The sequence below is a fragment of the Mustela putorius genome, unplaced genomic scaffold, assembly GCF_011764305.1.
Source record: "Mustela putorius furo isolate JIRA1106 unplaced genomic scaffold, ASM1176430v1.1 tig00000228_pilon_pilon_pilon, whole genome shotgun sequence".
NCBI classification, from domain to species: Eukaryota; Metazoa; Chordata; class Mammalia; order Carnivora; family Mustelidae; genus Mustela; species Mustela putorius.
The window spans coordinates 2,120,083-2,137,729 of NW_025421322.1; the positions used below are offsets into that span (position 1 = coordinate 2,120,083).

The 17,647-nt window shown below is 39.2% G+C and overlaps 1 protein-coding gene across 4 annotated transcripts in view; it reads left to right on the forward strand.

Annotated features, from left to right (window-relative positions):
- CPQ (carboxypeptidase Q) overlaps positions 1 to 17,647 on the forward strand; it is a 451,562-nt gene that overhangs the window by 143,905 nt on the left and 290,010 nt on the right. For all 4 annotated transcript variants that reach the window (XM_004768524.3, XM_004768527.2, XM_004768528.3 and 1 more), the window contains exon 4: positions 420 to 627. In XM_004768524.3, coding sequence (XP_004768581.1) covers positions 420 to 627 — 208 coding nt within the window. The remainder of the gene's footprint in view (positions 1 to 419; positions 628 to 17,647) is intronic.

Here is a 17,647-nt window from a genome sequence, read left to right on the forward strand (position 1 = left end):
ATATCAAAATAACTTTATAAAAAGATATGTATGTATTTCATTAATCCCAGTGGGAGCTTTGTAAAGTGCATTTTCTGTATAAGTAATTAGTGTCATTCTGTGAAACTCATGACTTCTTAGGGTGGGAAAGAAGGGGTAAAAAACTATCTTTTCAAGCAATTTGTGATTTAGTACCAGCTGGTCAAGTGAGTTGAAAAACCTTCTGAGTCATATGTCCTATTATTTTGAATGCCTTTTCTCTCCCTTGGGAAACTGACTAACCTCTGCAGTCTCTCTCCCATGGCAAATCACTCTCAAACTTTGATCTCCTCAAACCAGTTTGTCAGATGTAGCAGACAAAGCATGTGTGACTTTTCTGTGCCATTTCAACCTGGCCGGTTGGAAACCATAAGTTAAGTCTGTATGACTTTTATTTCTAGGCATTACGGCAGAAGTTCTGGTGGTGACCTCTTTCGAGGAACTGCAGAGAAGGGCCCCAGAAGCAAGAGGCAAGATTGTTGTTTATAATCAACCTTACGTCAACTACTCGAAGACAGTGCAGTACCGGGTCCAGGGGGCAGTGGAAGCTGCTAAAGTGGGGGCTTTGGCGTCCCTGATTCGCTCAGTGGCTTCCTTCTCCATCTACAGGTTGGTCATGGTGTTCAATTGAAATTCTTTAAAAAACCAGGATTGTCCATGAAAGAGGAGCCCTTATGAAATAAAAACAAACCATTCAAATGAAAATACTGGTTGTTTATGGAACTTCTCCCCATTCCATATTCGGTCATTTGTTTGTAACATCTTCTTTGGCCTTTTTAGGATTCCAAGCATTATTTGTACATTCTTTTAGAAAGCTTTCCACATTCTTGATGACCCCATAACATTCCTTATGTAACCAATATGTTATGTATTTTCATTGGAGGGAGAACTGAATTCACGTCTGTGTTTCATCAAAGGCTCCTCAGGACTTCAGAGGAAGCCAGGCCTTTTCCCATTGTTGCTAGAGAAGTGAAATAAAAATAAAGTGGGTAACATGATGGGAGTTGTCTGTGGTATAGTGGAAAGAGAGGAGGAAGCAGAGGATCTTGGATATAGATCTGGTTCTGCTCCCAAACAAGCATGTGGCCTTGGGAATGTTCTTAAACTCCTTGGGTCTCGGCATTCTCTTCTGTGAATCAGCAATGATGAAGAATTTAAATTTACAATGTCGCTTTGAGAATAAATGAGAGGAATTTATGAAAGATACTTGGTTTTCTGCAAAGGTCTGTATAATGTTTTGTGGTATTCAAGGGCAACATAAGTTTTTTCTTTTTCTTTGTAGTTGTGGTTGAGGTAACTGCAAAGTGCTTTATTGACTCTCAGTCTTAGGATAAAATTTAGCATTGCAGTAGGTAAAAGTTCTAAGACTTGACCTATAGACATTTGGCCTAGTTCAATAGCTACGTATGGTAGTGTCATACATTAAGGGCGAAGTATTTGATGGATATAAACATGGATAAAAGAAGTACCCCCTTCTGGTCGTAGTCTGTTCTCCCAAAGATAAAAAAAAGAAAACAAGGCATGCAGAAACAATTGGAAATGCGGTTTATTTGGGTTTCAAGATCAGATTAGTATCTATTGTAAAGGAGAGTTTATTTATTCTACACAATTTTTGTTTGGAGCTGGAGACACAGCTGCTTGACCTTAATTAGCACCCTGAACCCTTGAAAGTAATATAACTGAGGAGACATCAGCAAATAGAAAACCAAGTCAGAAGGGAGTTGTCCAAAAGCACAAAGAAAAAAGGAAAGGGACATTTTTCTTTTATGGGGATAAGATACCTTCCAGGGAGGAAGGTGGGACATGTTAAAACCATTTTAAAACGTTTTATGAGAGGAACTAGTTCCACTGATGTCATAGTGCTGAAATAACATTCTATGTAGAGACTAAAGGTTTGGGGACTAAGGAAATAATCATTGGACCATATTCTTTTGAATGGTTCATCTTCCCGGGAGGGAAGTCCTAAACTGACTAGTTTCCTTCCCAGAATACCTCAATACCTCAACCTCAGCAAGCTGTGGCCATTCACTATGATTTCACTGGTCATGAGATCTAAATTATGGAGTTAGTCTGCTGCTTTGTGAAACTGGGTAATTGCCAAAAATATTTATTTAAGGACTACTACTCATAAGACTAATAAACTCCCAAATGACTTAGTGTACTACTGCCAGGGTTAATTGACTTTTTTGTTTTTTCTGTTATAATGAAGATATCTGGGAACCAAGGCTATAACCTAAGAGCCCCAGAAAAATTTTGCCCAGCATAGGATGTAGACATCTATTGTTAGCCTCTAACATTTGGGGTCAACAACTTATAGTTGTATATTAAAAAGACATCTTTCTTTTTCTTCATATTTCTAGATCTAGACTGATTATAGTTTTTCCTTGATTTTATAGCTAACCATATTTCACTGGACTCTTGACTCATAACTTTGTATTTTTGATGTTTATAAATACATAATAACATTGCCCTTTACACAGTACTTTAGAATCTTTCACATATGTCATCTTACTTGTTCTGACGACTTAGTGAACCAAGCAGAAGGGGCATTATTATTCCCATTTTACAGATAGAGAAATTAAAGTTCAGACAATTCAGCATAATATCATGTTTAAATCCTACATCCTGAAAAATAAAACCAAAATAAAACAAACTCTGCCTTTTTGTCCACTTCTAGCTCATTGTTCCACAGAGCTAATTTTCCTTAAAGAGTATTTTATGTTCCTGTCTCCATTTCTACATCCATCATTCACTCTACAGACCATTTTTATTTTATTTTATTTTTATTTATCCATTTGACAGATCACAAGTAGGCAGAGAGGCAGGGATCATGACCCGAGCCAAAGGCAGAGGCTTTAACCCACTGAGCCACCCAGGTGTCCCGACAGACCATTTTTAAAAAATTTTTCAGTGTTCCAAAATTCATTGTTTATGCACCACACCCACTGCTCCATGGAATACTCTACAGACCATTTTAATCTGGCTTTGCCAGTATTGAAATGGAACCTGTTAAGGTCACAAATAGCAGCCCAACTTGTCAAATATAATGGACCTTTTCCAGGCCATCATCTTTCTTCCCCTCTCTGAAGCATTTGTCACTGCTGACTGCTTGCTAAATACCTCCTCTCTTTGGCTTCTGTAACTTTTTCCTTATATTCTCTTTCTTGCTCTCACCCCTTCCCATTCTCCCACTTTCCCTCTTCGTTTTCCGTTCATCTGGCTTCTCACTCTGAACACGAAGCAGTCCTTCATGCTTGTGACTTCAGCCACCATCTCCACTGTGACACCTTCCAAACCCACCTCTTTCCCATACTGCTGCCTGAGCCCTAGGCCCTTATATCCCAGTACCTCCTGATACATCTTTCAGATGTTCCACAGCTATCTACACTGCACTTTTCTTCAAAACAGAACTCATCCTTTTACCTCTTTATCCTGCATTTCCTACCTCAGGGAAGAGAGTATCATCTATTCTCCCTCCTAAGTTAGGAGGTTCTTGAGTACTTTTTCCCTCTTCCCATATCCATCGCTTCTGGTAATTACAATGTCTCATGGGCTCTGCTCTTAGTCGTTTCAACAAACACGTATTGAGTAGCTCCAGTTCCCAACGTTGCTGCACACTCTAGTAGTCAGGAGTCACTAACACTTTCCTGATGTACCACGTTTCCTCAAGGCTTCATGACTTTGCAATATGCTTTCCCCTCGCAGCCTTCTGTCCTCTTCCTCACTGTCTCATGCCACCCTTCAGGACTCGTCTTAAGTGATTCTTCTTCTGAGGAGTCCTCTCTGACACCTAGCTCCAGCTCAAGTGAGCACGTGTTTCTTCTCACACCATACCGTGCATACTCTGTATCATAATGTCTTGGAGTAGTTGTGGTTCCTGGTGTAGTAGGGGACACTGACTCTTGTAACCACTTCAAGTCTCAGTCCTTTAACACAACAGCAGCTGGTTGACTGCTCATATAATGGTTCCAAGAAGGTATTCAGCAGGTGGCCTTCTGCTCTTTCCCATCTTGTGACACCATAACCTCTAAGATCTCAGAGCCCTCTTTCGCATCCAGCTGGCAAGTAAGAAGATAGAGAAAGTTAGTAATCAAATGGGAGGTTTTCCATGGCCAGGTCTGAACACCGTGTACTTTATTTACTTCTACTCAAATTTTACTGCCCAGAATGGAGGCTGGGAAATTTGGTCTGTCCTTATGCCCTCAGAGGAAGTAAACTGTCCAGTCCATCCTAATCACCTCACTCCACTCTAAGTTCCAGACAAACATGAAAAAGAATATATATATATGTATATATAATGTATATAATATATATTTAATGGTGTAATTAATATATTAATATATACTACATACAAAATATATTTGATATATACTATATTATAAAATACTAAATACTAGTACATTATAAAATACCAAATATATTTAATATATACTATATATATATATTTAATATCTCTATATCTCCATGGTCTTGTATGTTTGCTATGTAATAGTCACTCAGGAACTGTTCTGTTGAAGGAATGAACTTGTTTGAAATTGTATGGTCAGTAGTGGCAAGGCTTTTTTTTTTTTTTTTTTTAAGACTTTACCTATTTATTTGACAGGTAGAGAAATCACAAGTAGGCAGAGCAGCAGGCAGAGAGAGAGAGGGGGAAGCAGGTTCCCCGCTGAGCAGAGAGCCCAATATGGGTCTCAATCCCAGGACCCTGAGATCATGACCTGAGTTTAAGACAGAGGCTTAACACACTGAGCCACCAGGCACCCTGGGGGCAAGGCTTTTAATGACAAACAAGGTAACCAGATTCTAGATGCTCTCTGTCCAAACTGTGTCGCCTTTGTATAATAAGTTAAAAACAATGTGATTTTTAGAGCACTTTGCTTTGTATTTAAGTAAAATATCAAGGTGCCCTAAATTGTCAGAGTATATCTCTTTTCTGCCCCAACATTTGTGAACAATGATGTTTTGAATTGCTGATTTAATCAAACTGCTCCCTTCTCTCCGACATTTTACCCATAGTTCTATGGGAGTGGTGGTGATATAGGATTCCATTTAGGAGTAGCATAGAGATCAGCAACAGTAGGGAACAGAATAGAAATTGTAATTAGTTTCTGCTCGGCTTCAAAATCAGAGAGTCCCCTAAAAGGCAGAAAATGTTTGACTTGACACTTGCCTGTGTAGTTAACCATATATGTTGGCCATATGGGGAGTATAATAGTCACATGGTTACATGATGAATGATTTAAGAAACATCTGTAAAACGTCCATTACTTGTTGCCTTCAATATCTCTGGCCCATTGCTATCTTTTCTCTGTATTGCCATTATTAGTATTCTTGTGTGCTCAAATTTACTTCAAAGAGAAGATTTTTTTTTTCTTTGTTAATGCATTTATAGTGACTTTTCTTTTGTTCACCATTAAGTATCAACTGGGACTCTCATTAGATCTTTTTTAGTTTTCTGTATGTAAAATACCTTTTGCCTTTGTCATAGCAGGATATTTTAAGGATAAGCATAATAATATAATTATTATTTTAAGTTCTGCGGAAGAACCATTTGTCTTACATTTTTTCTCAAATTAATTATTTTTTTAGTAAATATTTATTGAGAGCTAACCAGTGCTCAGAAGTTGCCAAGCTTTAGGGTTATTAAAATGAATTAGACATGTTTTTTGTTCCTCAGAAATATTCTGTCTGGCTAGAAGAGAGGAGGGTAAGCTTAAAATATAAAACTAACCTCTTTTTGTATTTAGTGCCAAATAAGTGATGGGGGAAAGGAATGAAGGAAAGAAATGTACATTTATTTAGCATCTACTATGTACTATGCATCTCTGATGGCTTGAATAGTTTGTTTCAATTATTTCTTTATCAATCCAATGGAGGCAGATAATTGGTATCTGCCAAACAGGTTCAGAATGCTTAAATAATCAAGTTACACAGCTAATGAAAGAACTAGGATTCCTAATTAGAGTCTCTGGTTCTAAATTCTATGCACTTTGGATTGTACCAAGCAACCTATGCTTTGGAATCTAAAAGGGATAGCAGAAATCTGATTAGGGCTGGCTACATAGTGGATTTTGAATATACTCAATGAAGAAGTTGAACTTGAACAATACAAGAGGGGTGTAAAGACATTGTGTACATGATCAAGGTGAGAATGCATAAGCCAACAGGTTTCACAGCAGATCAGGGAAATGTAATTTTGGGGTGAATGCGACGAGATCAGGTTATGAAGAATCCAGAGTACCAGAGTGGGGAGTTTTGAGTTTATATAGAGGAAATGGGGAATCACTGAATGTGGTAGAGTTGGGGGGTGATGTTTTAGAGTAATGTTTCTCTAAAGGTGGTCTCTGAAACACCATTGGCACCCTCACCTGGGAACTTGTTGCTATGCAAATTATCAGGCCTCTCCTGAGACCCATTAAATTAAAACAGCCTGGTGGTGGGGCTTGTGGTTTATCTAGCCCTCCAGGTGCTTCTGACGTATGTTAAAATTTGGGAACTAATGTTTCAGAAAGATCAGTCTGGTGATTGGGCAGCCTGCTGTGAGAAGGAAAGACAGGAGAGTGCCCTACTAATGCAGATGTGAAATAACGAGGGCATCCGTGTTGGCCGTGAGAATGGGAAGTGAGAGACAGCAAAGAGGGATAGTGTGAAAAAGTGATCAGAACTTGGTTGTGTTTGAAGGGGGCAGGAGGAAGCATTGAAGTTTACTGTAAGGCAAGGATCAAAAATCGTGGGATGAGTCTGTGTTCAGTTCAGCCCAACGTTTAAAAATCATGAGAGTTAACATAGAAATAGTAATTTGTGGTTTTTAGAGAAAACAGAGATCTGGCAACATCTAGTATGTTCCATGAGGCAGGCCAGCAGATTGGATAAGCCACCAAGTCCATTTAGTTGGAGGGATGTACCCTTACCAGTCTGTGTAAGTATCTTGGTTTCCCTCCACCCAGCTTGGTGACCAGAGAATGATAAGAAGTGTCCGAGGTCGGATTGCTGAGGCTAGGACCTCTAGTACTATGCAGTGGTGATAATGGACATTCCTGCCGTGTTCCTGACCTTAGCGGAAAAGCTTTCAGTTTTTCTCCATTGAGAATGATATTTGCGGTGGGTTTTTCATAGATGGCTTTGATGATATTGAGGTATGTGCCCTCTATCCCTACACTTTGAAGAGTTTTGATCAGGAAGGGATGCTGTACTTTGTCAAATGCTTTTTCAGCATCTATTGAGAGTATCATATGGTTCTTGTTCTTACTTTTATTGATGTGTTGTATCACATTGACTGATTTGCAGATGTTGAACCAACCTTGCAGCCCTGGAATAAATCCCACTTGGTCGTGGTGAATAATCTTTTTAATGTACTGTTGAATCCTATTGGCTAGTATTTTGTTGAGTATTTTCGCATCTGTGTTCATCAAGGATATTGGTCTATAGCTCTCTTTTTTGGTGGGATCCTTGTCTGGTTTGGGGATCAAGGTGATGCTGGCCTCATAAAATGAGTTTGGAAGTTTTCCTTCCATTTCTATTTTTTGGAACAGTTTTAGGAGAATAGGAATTAGTTCTTCTTTAAATGTTTGGTAGAATTCCCCTGGGAAGCCGTCTGGCCCTGGGCTTTTGTTTGTTTGGAGATTTTTAATGACTGTTTCAATCTCCTTACTGGTTATGGGTCTGTTCAGGCTTTCTATTTCTTCCTGGTTCAGTTGTGGTAGTTTATATGTTTCTAGGAATGCATCCATTTCTTCCAAATTTGTCAAATTCTTTGTCAAATTTATTGCCGTAGAGTTGTTCATAGTATGTTCTTATAATAGTTTGTATTTCTTTGGTGTTAGTTGTGATCTCTCCTCTTTCATTCATGATTTTATTTATTTGGTTCCTTTCTCTTTTCTTTTTGATAAGTCGGGCCAGGGGTTTATCAATTTTATTAATTCTTTCAAAGAACCAGCTCCTACTTTCGTTGATTTGTTCTATTGTTTTTTTGGTTTCTATTTCATTGATTTCTGCTCTGATCTTTATGATTTCTCTTCTCCTGCTAGGCTTAGGGTTTCTTTCTTGCTCTTTCTCCAGCTCCTTTAGGTGTAGGGTTAGATTGTGTACCTGAGACCTTTCTTGTTTCTTGAGAAAGGCTTGTACCGCTATATATTTTCCTCTCAGGACTGCCTTTGTTGTGTCCCACAGATTTTGAACCGTTGTATTTTCATTATCATTTGTTTCCATGATATTTTTCAATTCTTCTTTAATTTCCCGGTTGACCCATTCATTCTTTAGAAGGATGCTGTTTAGTCTCCATGTATTTTGGTTCTTTTCAAACTTCCTTTTGTGGTTGAGTTCTAGCTTTAGAGCATTGTGGTCTGAAAATATGCAGGGAATGATCCCAATCTTTTGATACCGGTTGAGTCCTGATTTAGGACCAAGGATGTGATCTATTCTGGAGAATGTTCCATGTGCACTAGAGAAGAATGTGTATTCTGTTGCTTTGGGATGAAATGTTCTGAATATATCTGTGATGTCCATCTGGTCCAGTGTGTCGTTTAAGGCCTTTATTTCCTTGCTGATCTTTTGCTTGGATGATCTGTCCATTTCAGTGAGGGGAGTGTTAAAGTCCCCTACTATTATTGTATTATTGTTGATGTGTTTCTTTGATTTTGTTATTAATTGGTTTATATAGTTGGCTGCTCCCACGTTGGGGGCATAGATATTTAAAATTGTTAAATCTTCTTGTTGGACAGAACCTTTGAGTATGATATAGTGTCCTTGCTCATCTCTTATTATAGTCTTTGACTTAAAATCTAATTGATCTGATATAAGGATTGCCACTCCTGCTTTCTTCTGATGTCCATTAGCATGGTAAATTCTTTTCCACCCCCTCACTTTAAATCTGGAGGTGTCTTCGGGCTTAAAATGAGTTTCTTGGAGACAACATATAGATGGGTTTTGTTTTTTTATCCATTCTGATACCCTGTGTCTTTTGACAGGGGCATTTAGCCCATTAACATTCAGGGTAAAAAAGGAAATTAAAGGCATCCAAATAGGCAAAGAAGAAGTCAAATTATCACTCTTCGCAGATGATATGATACTATATGTGGAAAACCCAAAAGACTCCACTCCAAAACTGCTAGAACTTATACAGGAATTCAGTAAAGTGTCAGGATATAAAATCAATGCACAGAAATCAGTTGCATTTCTCTACACCAACAGCAAGACAGAAGAAAGGGAAATTAAGGAGTCAATCCCATTTACAATTGCACCCAAAACTATAAGATACCTAGGAATAAACCTAACCAAAGAGACACAGAATCTATACTCAGAAAACTATAAAGTACTCATGAAAGAAATTGAGGAAGACACAAAGAAATGGAAAAATGTTCCATGTTCCTGGATTGGAAGAATAAATATTGTGAAAATGTCTATGCTACCTAAAGCAATCTACACATTTAATGCAATTCCTATCAAAGTACCATCCATCTTTTTCAAAGAAATGGGACAAATAATTCTAAAATTTATATGGAACCAGAAAAGACCTCGAATAGCCAAAGGGATATTGAAAAAGAAAGCCAAAGTTTGTGGCATCACAATTCCGGACTTCAAGCTCTATTACAAAGCTGTCATCATCAAAACAGCATGGTACTGGCACAAAAACAGACCCATAGATCAATGGAACAGAATAGAGAGCCCAGAAATAGACTCTCAACTCTATGGTCAACTAATCTTCGACAAAGCAGGAAAGAATGTCCAATGGAAAAAAGACAGCCTCTTCAATAAATGGTGCTGGGAAAATTGGACAGCCACATGCAGAAAAATGAAATTGGACCATTTCCTTACACCACACACGAAAATAGACTCAAAATGGATGAAGGACCTCAATGTGCGAGAGGAATCCATCAAAATCCTTGAGGAGAACACAGCAACCTCTTCGACCTCAGCCGCAGCAACATCTTCCTAGGAACAACGCAAAAGGCAAGGGAAGCAAGGGCAAAAATGAACTATTGGGATTTCATCAAGATCAAAAGCTTTTGCACAGCAAAGGAAACAGTTAACAAAATCAAAAGACAACTGACAGAATGGGAGAAGATGTTTGCAAACGACATATCAGATAAAGGACTAGTGTCCAGAATCTATAAAGAACTTAGCAAACTCAACACCCAAAGAACAAATAATCCAATCAAGAAATGGGCAGAGGACATGAACAGACATTTCTGCAAAGAAAGACATCCAGATGGCCAACAGACACATGAAAAAGTGCTCCATATCATTCGGCATCAGGGAAATACAAATCAAAACCACAATGCGATATCACCTCACACCAGTCAGAATGGCTAAAATCAACAAGTCAGGAAATGACAGATGCTGGCGAGGATGCGGAGAAAGGGGAACCCTCCTACACTGTTGGTGGGAATGCAGGCTTGTGCAACCTCTCTGGAAAACAGCATGGAGGTTCCTCAAAATGTTGAAAATAGAACTGCCCTATGACCCAGCAACTGCACTATTGGGTATTTACCCTAAAGATACAAACGTAGTGATCCAAAGGGGCACGTGTACTCGAATGTTTATAGCAGCAATGTCCACAATAGCCAAACTATGGAAAGAACCTAGATGTCCATCAACAGATGAATGGATCAAGAAGAGGTGGTATATATACACAATGGAATACTATGCAGCCATCAAAAGAAATGAAATCTTGCCATTTGCGACAACATGGATGGAACTAGAGCGTATCATGCTTAGCGAAATAAGTCAGGCGGAGAAAGACAACTATCATATGATCTCCCTGATATGAGGAAGTGGTGTTGCAACATGGGGGCTTAAGTGGGTACGAGAAGAATCAATGAAAGAAGATGGGATTGGGAGGGAGACAAACCATAAGTGACTCTTAATCTCACAAAACAAACTGAGGGTTGCTGGGGGGAGGGGGTTTGGGAGAAGGGGGTGGTATTATGGACATTGGGGAGGGTATGTGCTTTGGTGAGTGCTGTGAAGTGTGTAAACCTGGTGATTCACAGACCTGTACCCCTGGGGATAAAAATATATGTTTATAAAAAATAAAAAATTATATTAAAAAAAAAAAAAAGAAGTGTCCGAGGTCAAAAGGGGGAGCTGACTGCAGGCAACACGAGCAGCTTGGTTTTTAGATATTTTGAGTTTGAAGGAGCTGTGAGAAGTTCCATTAACCTGGTTTTTATATTTTTTAAGAAAAAAAAAAAAAGAGGTAACAGGTAAGCATTTCCATTTCTCTGTTATCTACCTTTTGGATCACCCAAGGCGATTTAAAATTCTGGGCTGCCTTCCTTGCAATGCGGCGGCCCTTGGGACTTCTGCCTCCTGCCTTCTCAACATGTGAGCTCAAGAATGCAAAGTAATTTTTATATTAGCCCAAGTAAAATACTATTCAGAAGGTAACTCCACTGAGGCCAAATTGTCTGTTGTGCTCTCATTGCCAAATACACATTTTCTTTCCAGTTATTTTCTCCATTGCCCCAGATAATTGAACACAGACTAAGTTTTAATCAGCTAAGGAAGCAAAAGGCTCTCCCTCCACTTCACTGTGAAAATTGCATCACCTCGCTGGGTAAGGAGGCATGGAGGTGGCAGTGATTGTTGATAGAACTTGCTTTGTAAATTTCTCCTGCTTTATGTTTTATATCGCTTGTTAATAGAGGATAGTGAAGAGGAGGAGGAAGAGCATCAATCCACTTTGAGATGGACTAAGATCTGATTAAACATTCAGCTGGAGAGAGACGAGTGAATCCAGGTGATGTTTATGGAGCGTAGGAGAGGGCGAATGTTCTACCATCTGGTAGAGAGCCGTGAAAAGGTCTATAAATCAATCCCTATAATGATACTTAATTAATACAGAGTCGATAAATGACATAATTGAAGCGCTGGTTGGGCTACATCATAGAGTTAAATAGCTTCAAAGAGGGCTCTGATTAAAGCTATTACAATTTATAAAACATTCTTCATCTTAAGAAAGCATCTTGACGAGATTTAACAGGAACATTTTTGTAATCAGAGGACCAGCTTAAAACATTCAGAGCAGAGGTGAAATGTCTTAAGAGGTCTGTTTTGGATGATTTTTGAAAACCAGTTATTCCCAGAGAGTAAAAAAAAAGCTTGTCCCCCCCCCCCACCTCCTGTTGCTTTTTTAATGGGAGAAAATTAATGCCGCTGCTTCACACTTAGACCATCTTGGATTTTTGATGTCCTGGTGGTTTGGTTCTTTGGCGTGACCTTAGCATAATTAGCTATGAAGCTTGATTTAAATTGTTTTGAAATATCGTTGCAATTTGGGGTGCATATGTGTCTTCCGGGGAATTACAAAATAAGGAAGATACTACCATGACTCAAAACCCAGCAACTGGGTCAGCCATTAGTAGGTTCTTTTCCTGCTTAATTCACTCTGAGGCTCATAACAGATGCACAGTAATCAAGCAGAATGCCAGTTCTCATCATTTATGCAGGTGGAGGGCCACTGTGCTCCCGCGGGGGGAAACCAGAGAAGACCCACACTGAATGCAGCATTTTTTTTTTTTTCTTCTGATCATCCCTTTCTTTCCCCTCTCTGTGATTTTGGAAGGCAGATTCTTTTTAGAAGGCCTTTGTTAGAAATTCCAAAATGGTCTTTAATCACCGAAATCTTACTGCTTCAGGTTCGGGTGACAGCCGTACTCCCTCAAAGTAGATAGAGTCGGGCAATGACTCCTAAGCCTCACCCCCTGCTTCTGGAATCTTTGTTAGCCGTTTGCCAGATGTGTGACCTTGGCAGACTGTGTAAACTCCATGCCTCAGTTTCACCTGTAAGGCGGAGGAGATGACGGTACCTTCTTCCTGGTGTTTTGTGAGGTTTTTAAACGAGATGTTATTGCCTAACACAGTTTTACGCACAGGTAAAGCACTACTGTTCTATAGTCTCGTCCAATAATGACTGGATATACTTATCGACGGAAAGAGGAAGGAGGGAAGAAAAGTGTGGAGCGGCAGAAGGAGGGAAGGAGGAAGAAAAGGAAGAGAGGAGAAGAGGAGAAAAAAGTAATTTATTTGGTATCACTGTTGTCATTGCAGCCCTCTGCGACCCTAGCGCTGTGTTGTCATCTCCATCTCCACCTGTTTAGTTTGTCCAGACTCTGGGGGACGCGTTTGCCGGTCTGTTTCTCTCTCTGGCCTGGCAGTTCTCCTGGGGACATGCCGTGTGTCTTCATCTCTGTGTCCCCAGGGCCGTGCTCAACGCCTGGCCCACAATAGTGCTGCAGTGAATGAAAAAAGAGGCAGGGGCAGCCTATCCAGTTTGCTAACCTGTGAATTCAAGGTGTCACCATTTCACATTCATAGGAGTTGAATAATACTGTAGATGAGGTGACTAACCTTTTGAGTTGCTACTTATCAAAAATAGAATCTCCAGAATCTGAGAGCAGACTATATAGTTATGTAAATGTTGGTAAAGTATTGCAAACTGCATATTACTGTAGTGCTTTGTGAGGCTGCTGTAATTAATGGTCTGTTTGCATTCCTAGTACTGACTGTCATTTTTCATCTGCTTATAACCTTGATACAAAAATGTGTTCTTGGCTGGTGTTTTGCATTCATAATTTTAAAATGTATATAAATGTTCACCTTCTATTTTCCAGCTTTCTGATTATTGAAAGCACAAGCTTAAGAATCACATCACCGTGGCATGTTTTTCTGAATCTCGGGTGGTAAAAAGAAATTAATGCATTTTGAATTCAGGTTTCAGGATTATGACAATGTTGTTTGCTTATGCAGTTCCCTTTGAAAAAATGTCTAGTGTAGGATATGAACCAGAAGATTCCTGAGTAGCCTCTATAGTCAGTCTTTCACTGTTGCCTGTGCCTTTGTTCCCTCTCTCTCATGAAAGCTAAAGGCGACTCTTAAATTCTCCTTGCGTCCACATGACCTGTTGGCTTCTTTAGCCTTCTGGAGATAGCGCTAACCAGAAGGTACTACAGGGAAACCTTGGAGGCTAACAAATCTGACAGTATATACCATGGAGTTTGGAATCAGACAGACCTGGATTCAGGTGCAGGTTTGGCCACAGAGAGGTTGTGTGGCCGACCTCTTGCACACTGCTTGACAACTGTGAGCCTGCTTCCTCATCTGCGATGTGGGGAGAATACTGTTTACCTCTAGAGCTGTTGACAGAATGAAATGAGATCAAGCACTAGACATGGGACCTCATACCTAGGAAGCACTTGGTGAATTATAATTGACATTTTGATCATGGTCACTGTTGTCATTGTCATCATTAGGTCATGATTGGACAGAGCAGGTAGCTTGATAGGAACTAACTCATCTTAGAAAACAGAACTCCCGAACTCTCCACAATATGGGCTCCAGAGACCTTGGTTCTGATTATCTCCTAATTTCAGGAACTACTATTGTCTTCTTCAGTCTTTGGCTTAAAACTCTGCTCTTTGTCTTTTCTCCCCACTCTGGCCTCACATCGAATGCTTGGAATTATTCTTGCATGTAAGTGTTAAAGCTGAGGGTGACTCAGACCAGTGATCAGTTTGGCCTGCTGATGGAGAAGCAGTGAGTTTCTATTTTAAATGCTATCCAAGCTATTTTCCACCTCAGGGCCTTTGCACTCATTGAACCCCTTTGTCTGGAATTCTGTAGCTTTTTCTATGGCTGTCTTCCTTTCAATTTTTAGTTCTCTACTGAAAGGTTTTTTGTTTTTTGGGGTTTTTTTCCCCCCTGAAAGGCCTTTCCTGACCATCCCATGTAGAGTAGCATTTTCCCTCTTACCTAATTCTCTTACCTAGTACCTCATAATTCTCTTACCTAGTACCTCTTCTTTCTGCTCAGAATCCTAATAACATTTGGTAACTTCTGTCTGTCTACCTATTACTTGTTTAGGATGTTTCTCCCCATGAGAATATAAATTCCATGAGGACTGGACTACATCCTTCTCCTGTATACCATTATATTCTCAGTACATAGGAGATTGTCTGGCATACGACAAGTACTCATGAGATATATGTGAAAGAATAACAATTTTAAAAAAATCATCAAAGGGGGCGCCTGGGTGGCTCAGTGGGTTAAAACCTCTGCCTTCGGCTCAGGTCATGATCCCAGGATCCTGGGATCGAGCCCCGCATCGGGCTCTCTGCTCAGCAGGGAGCCTGCTTTCTCTCCTCTCTCTCTCTCTCTCTCTCTCTCTCTCTGCCTGCTTGTGATCTCTGTCTGGCAAATAAATAAATAAAATCTTAAAAAAAAATCATCAAAGATCAAAAGAATAGAGAACCAACCAGAAATAAATAAATACTGAATCATGTCTGTTTTCTGAAGCCACATTCTAAAGTATCACAGATTTTTTTCCCCAACTTTTTTTTTTGGAAAAATATCAATCTATGGTAAAAATTGAAAGAATATTAAATGACTCATAAACTCTTTATAAGAGATTGCCTAACTTTTCCCAGAGAGGTGGTACCGTTTTACATTTCCACTAGCCCTGTGTGAAAGTTCAGTCTTCTCCACATTCTCATCAAAATTTAGTGTTGTCAGTCTGTTTAATTTTAGCTATTCTGGTGGGTGTGTGCTGGTACTTCACTGAAATGTTGATTTTCATTTCCCTTATGACTAATGATGTGGAGCAGTCTTTCATGTGCCTATTGGTCATTTCTGAATCCTCCTCTGTGAAAAGTCTGTTCCTGTCTTTTGCCCCTCTTGTGACTGGATTGTTTCTATTTTTTATTTTATTTTTTTTGAGATTTTATTTATTTATTAAAGAGAAAGAGAAGGTGCATGTATGAGCTAGGGGGAAGGGAGAGGGAGAAGGAGAGGCAGACTCCCCGCTGAGCAGGGAACCCCAATGTGGGGCTCAATCCCAGGACCCTGAGATCATGACCTGAGCCGAAGGCAGTTGTTTAACCAACCGAACCACCCAGGCATCTCAACTGGATTATTGTTAAATTATTGAGTAGTGGGAGCTTTTCATTTATTCTAGATACAAGTGCATTTTCAGGTATATGTTTTGCTAGTACTTTCTCCCAGTTGATGTCTTGCCTTTTCCTAGTTTATGTTGTTTTGTTTTTTGGCTTAGCACTGTCTTTTGATGAATAAACATTTTAAAATTGATGAATTCGAATTCATCAGTTGCTTTCTGTGTTCACTCATAAGCCCTTTATCAACATTCATTATTTAATATTTTGCCACATTTAGTCTCTTTCTCTGTTTCTGAATCCTATGAAAGTGAGTTAGGTATAGCCATGAGGACGCCTCACCCAGAAACACATTACCATGTTTTTCAGGAAAACAAGAACCTTCTCTAACATAATGCAGAATTTTCACTGTTGTCATACCTATGAAATTTACATTGTTACATAATGTGAAGTTTATCCATATGCAGATTGCCCCAGTTGTTCCTCATTCCCGTAATGTCCTCGCTCCCCCCCCACCCCAATTTCAGAATCCAATCAAGGACATCCTTAACACTTAATTGTCCTGTAACTTTAGTTACAGTCCTGTTAACTTTAGTCTACTTTAGTCTGAACTGTTACCTAGTCTTTTTAATGACATTTTTGAAGAATACAGGCGGCTGTTTTGCACAATGTGTCTCAGTTTGGGATTGTTATTTCCTCATTATTAGACTCAGATTAAATATTTTTGGCAAGAATTCTATATGGATAATGTTGCGTCCCTGCTATTGCATCACATAAGGGTGCAAATAATGTCAGTTTTCTTTATTAGTGAGCCTGAGTGTGATCACTTGTTTAAGGCAGTATCTCTGGATTTCTTCATTGGAAAGGTACTTTTCACATTTGTAGGGGAAATACTTTTTAATTGTGGTAAGATGCTTTGAGATTTCAGGAATCTTAAATCCCCCAATAAAATTTCACCCAATGAAAATTTAGCATATGTTAAGGATCCTTGTCTGAATCAGTCGTTACATTGCTGGTGGGAGATGTTTTTCTAATTCAGTGATTCTGCTCACATTTATTAACTGGCCTACTTTTGTAAAGAGGAACTCTAACCTTTTTCCTCTTCTTACTGTTTTTGAGTATCACCCCATGGATTTTTAAAATTGTATTATTAAAATTCATTACAGTCATTATTCTTTTTGACAAAGCATCAAAAATTTCAAAGTGCTTAATACATGTGAAAGTTAGTATTTTACAATAAGCTCAAATATTTTAAGCACTGGAAGGAATTCACCTTTTACATCCAGGGGAACCCAAGCTATCTCAGATAAGTCAACTAATTAGCAGGGTGTAATCAATACCATTTCCTCTGAACTTTCTCATTAGCAGCACGCACTTTGGAGTAATAACTCCTGAAGTTATTTTTAGAGTTTACCATTACCAGTGTATGCGATATGCAAATGAAGATCTTTTGCCCCATACATAATTGCTGTTAATTGTTAAAATAAATGAGCAAAAATCTTAAATCTAGCAATTACTTCTGATTTTCCCTAGATTTTTTTTTTTTTCCCTTTTTTTGCTCTGCCCAAGCTGATGTTGAAGCATGTGTTTTCAAAGAGCCCTTTCCAGGAGAAGTAAGTGTCTCAGTGTGGGTTTGCAGAGGCCTGTAAAGATGCTTCTTTGGGAGGAGGTTACCTAATGGTGGAGAATAGAAAACTGCAAGTTATCTACCCATTCCACCTCACCCTCCTTACCAGTGGTTG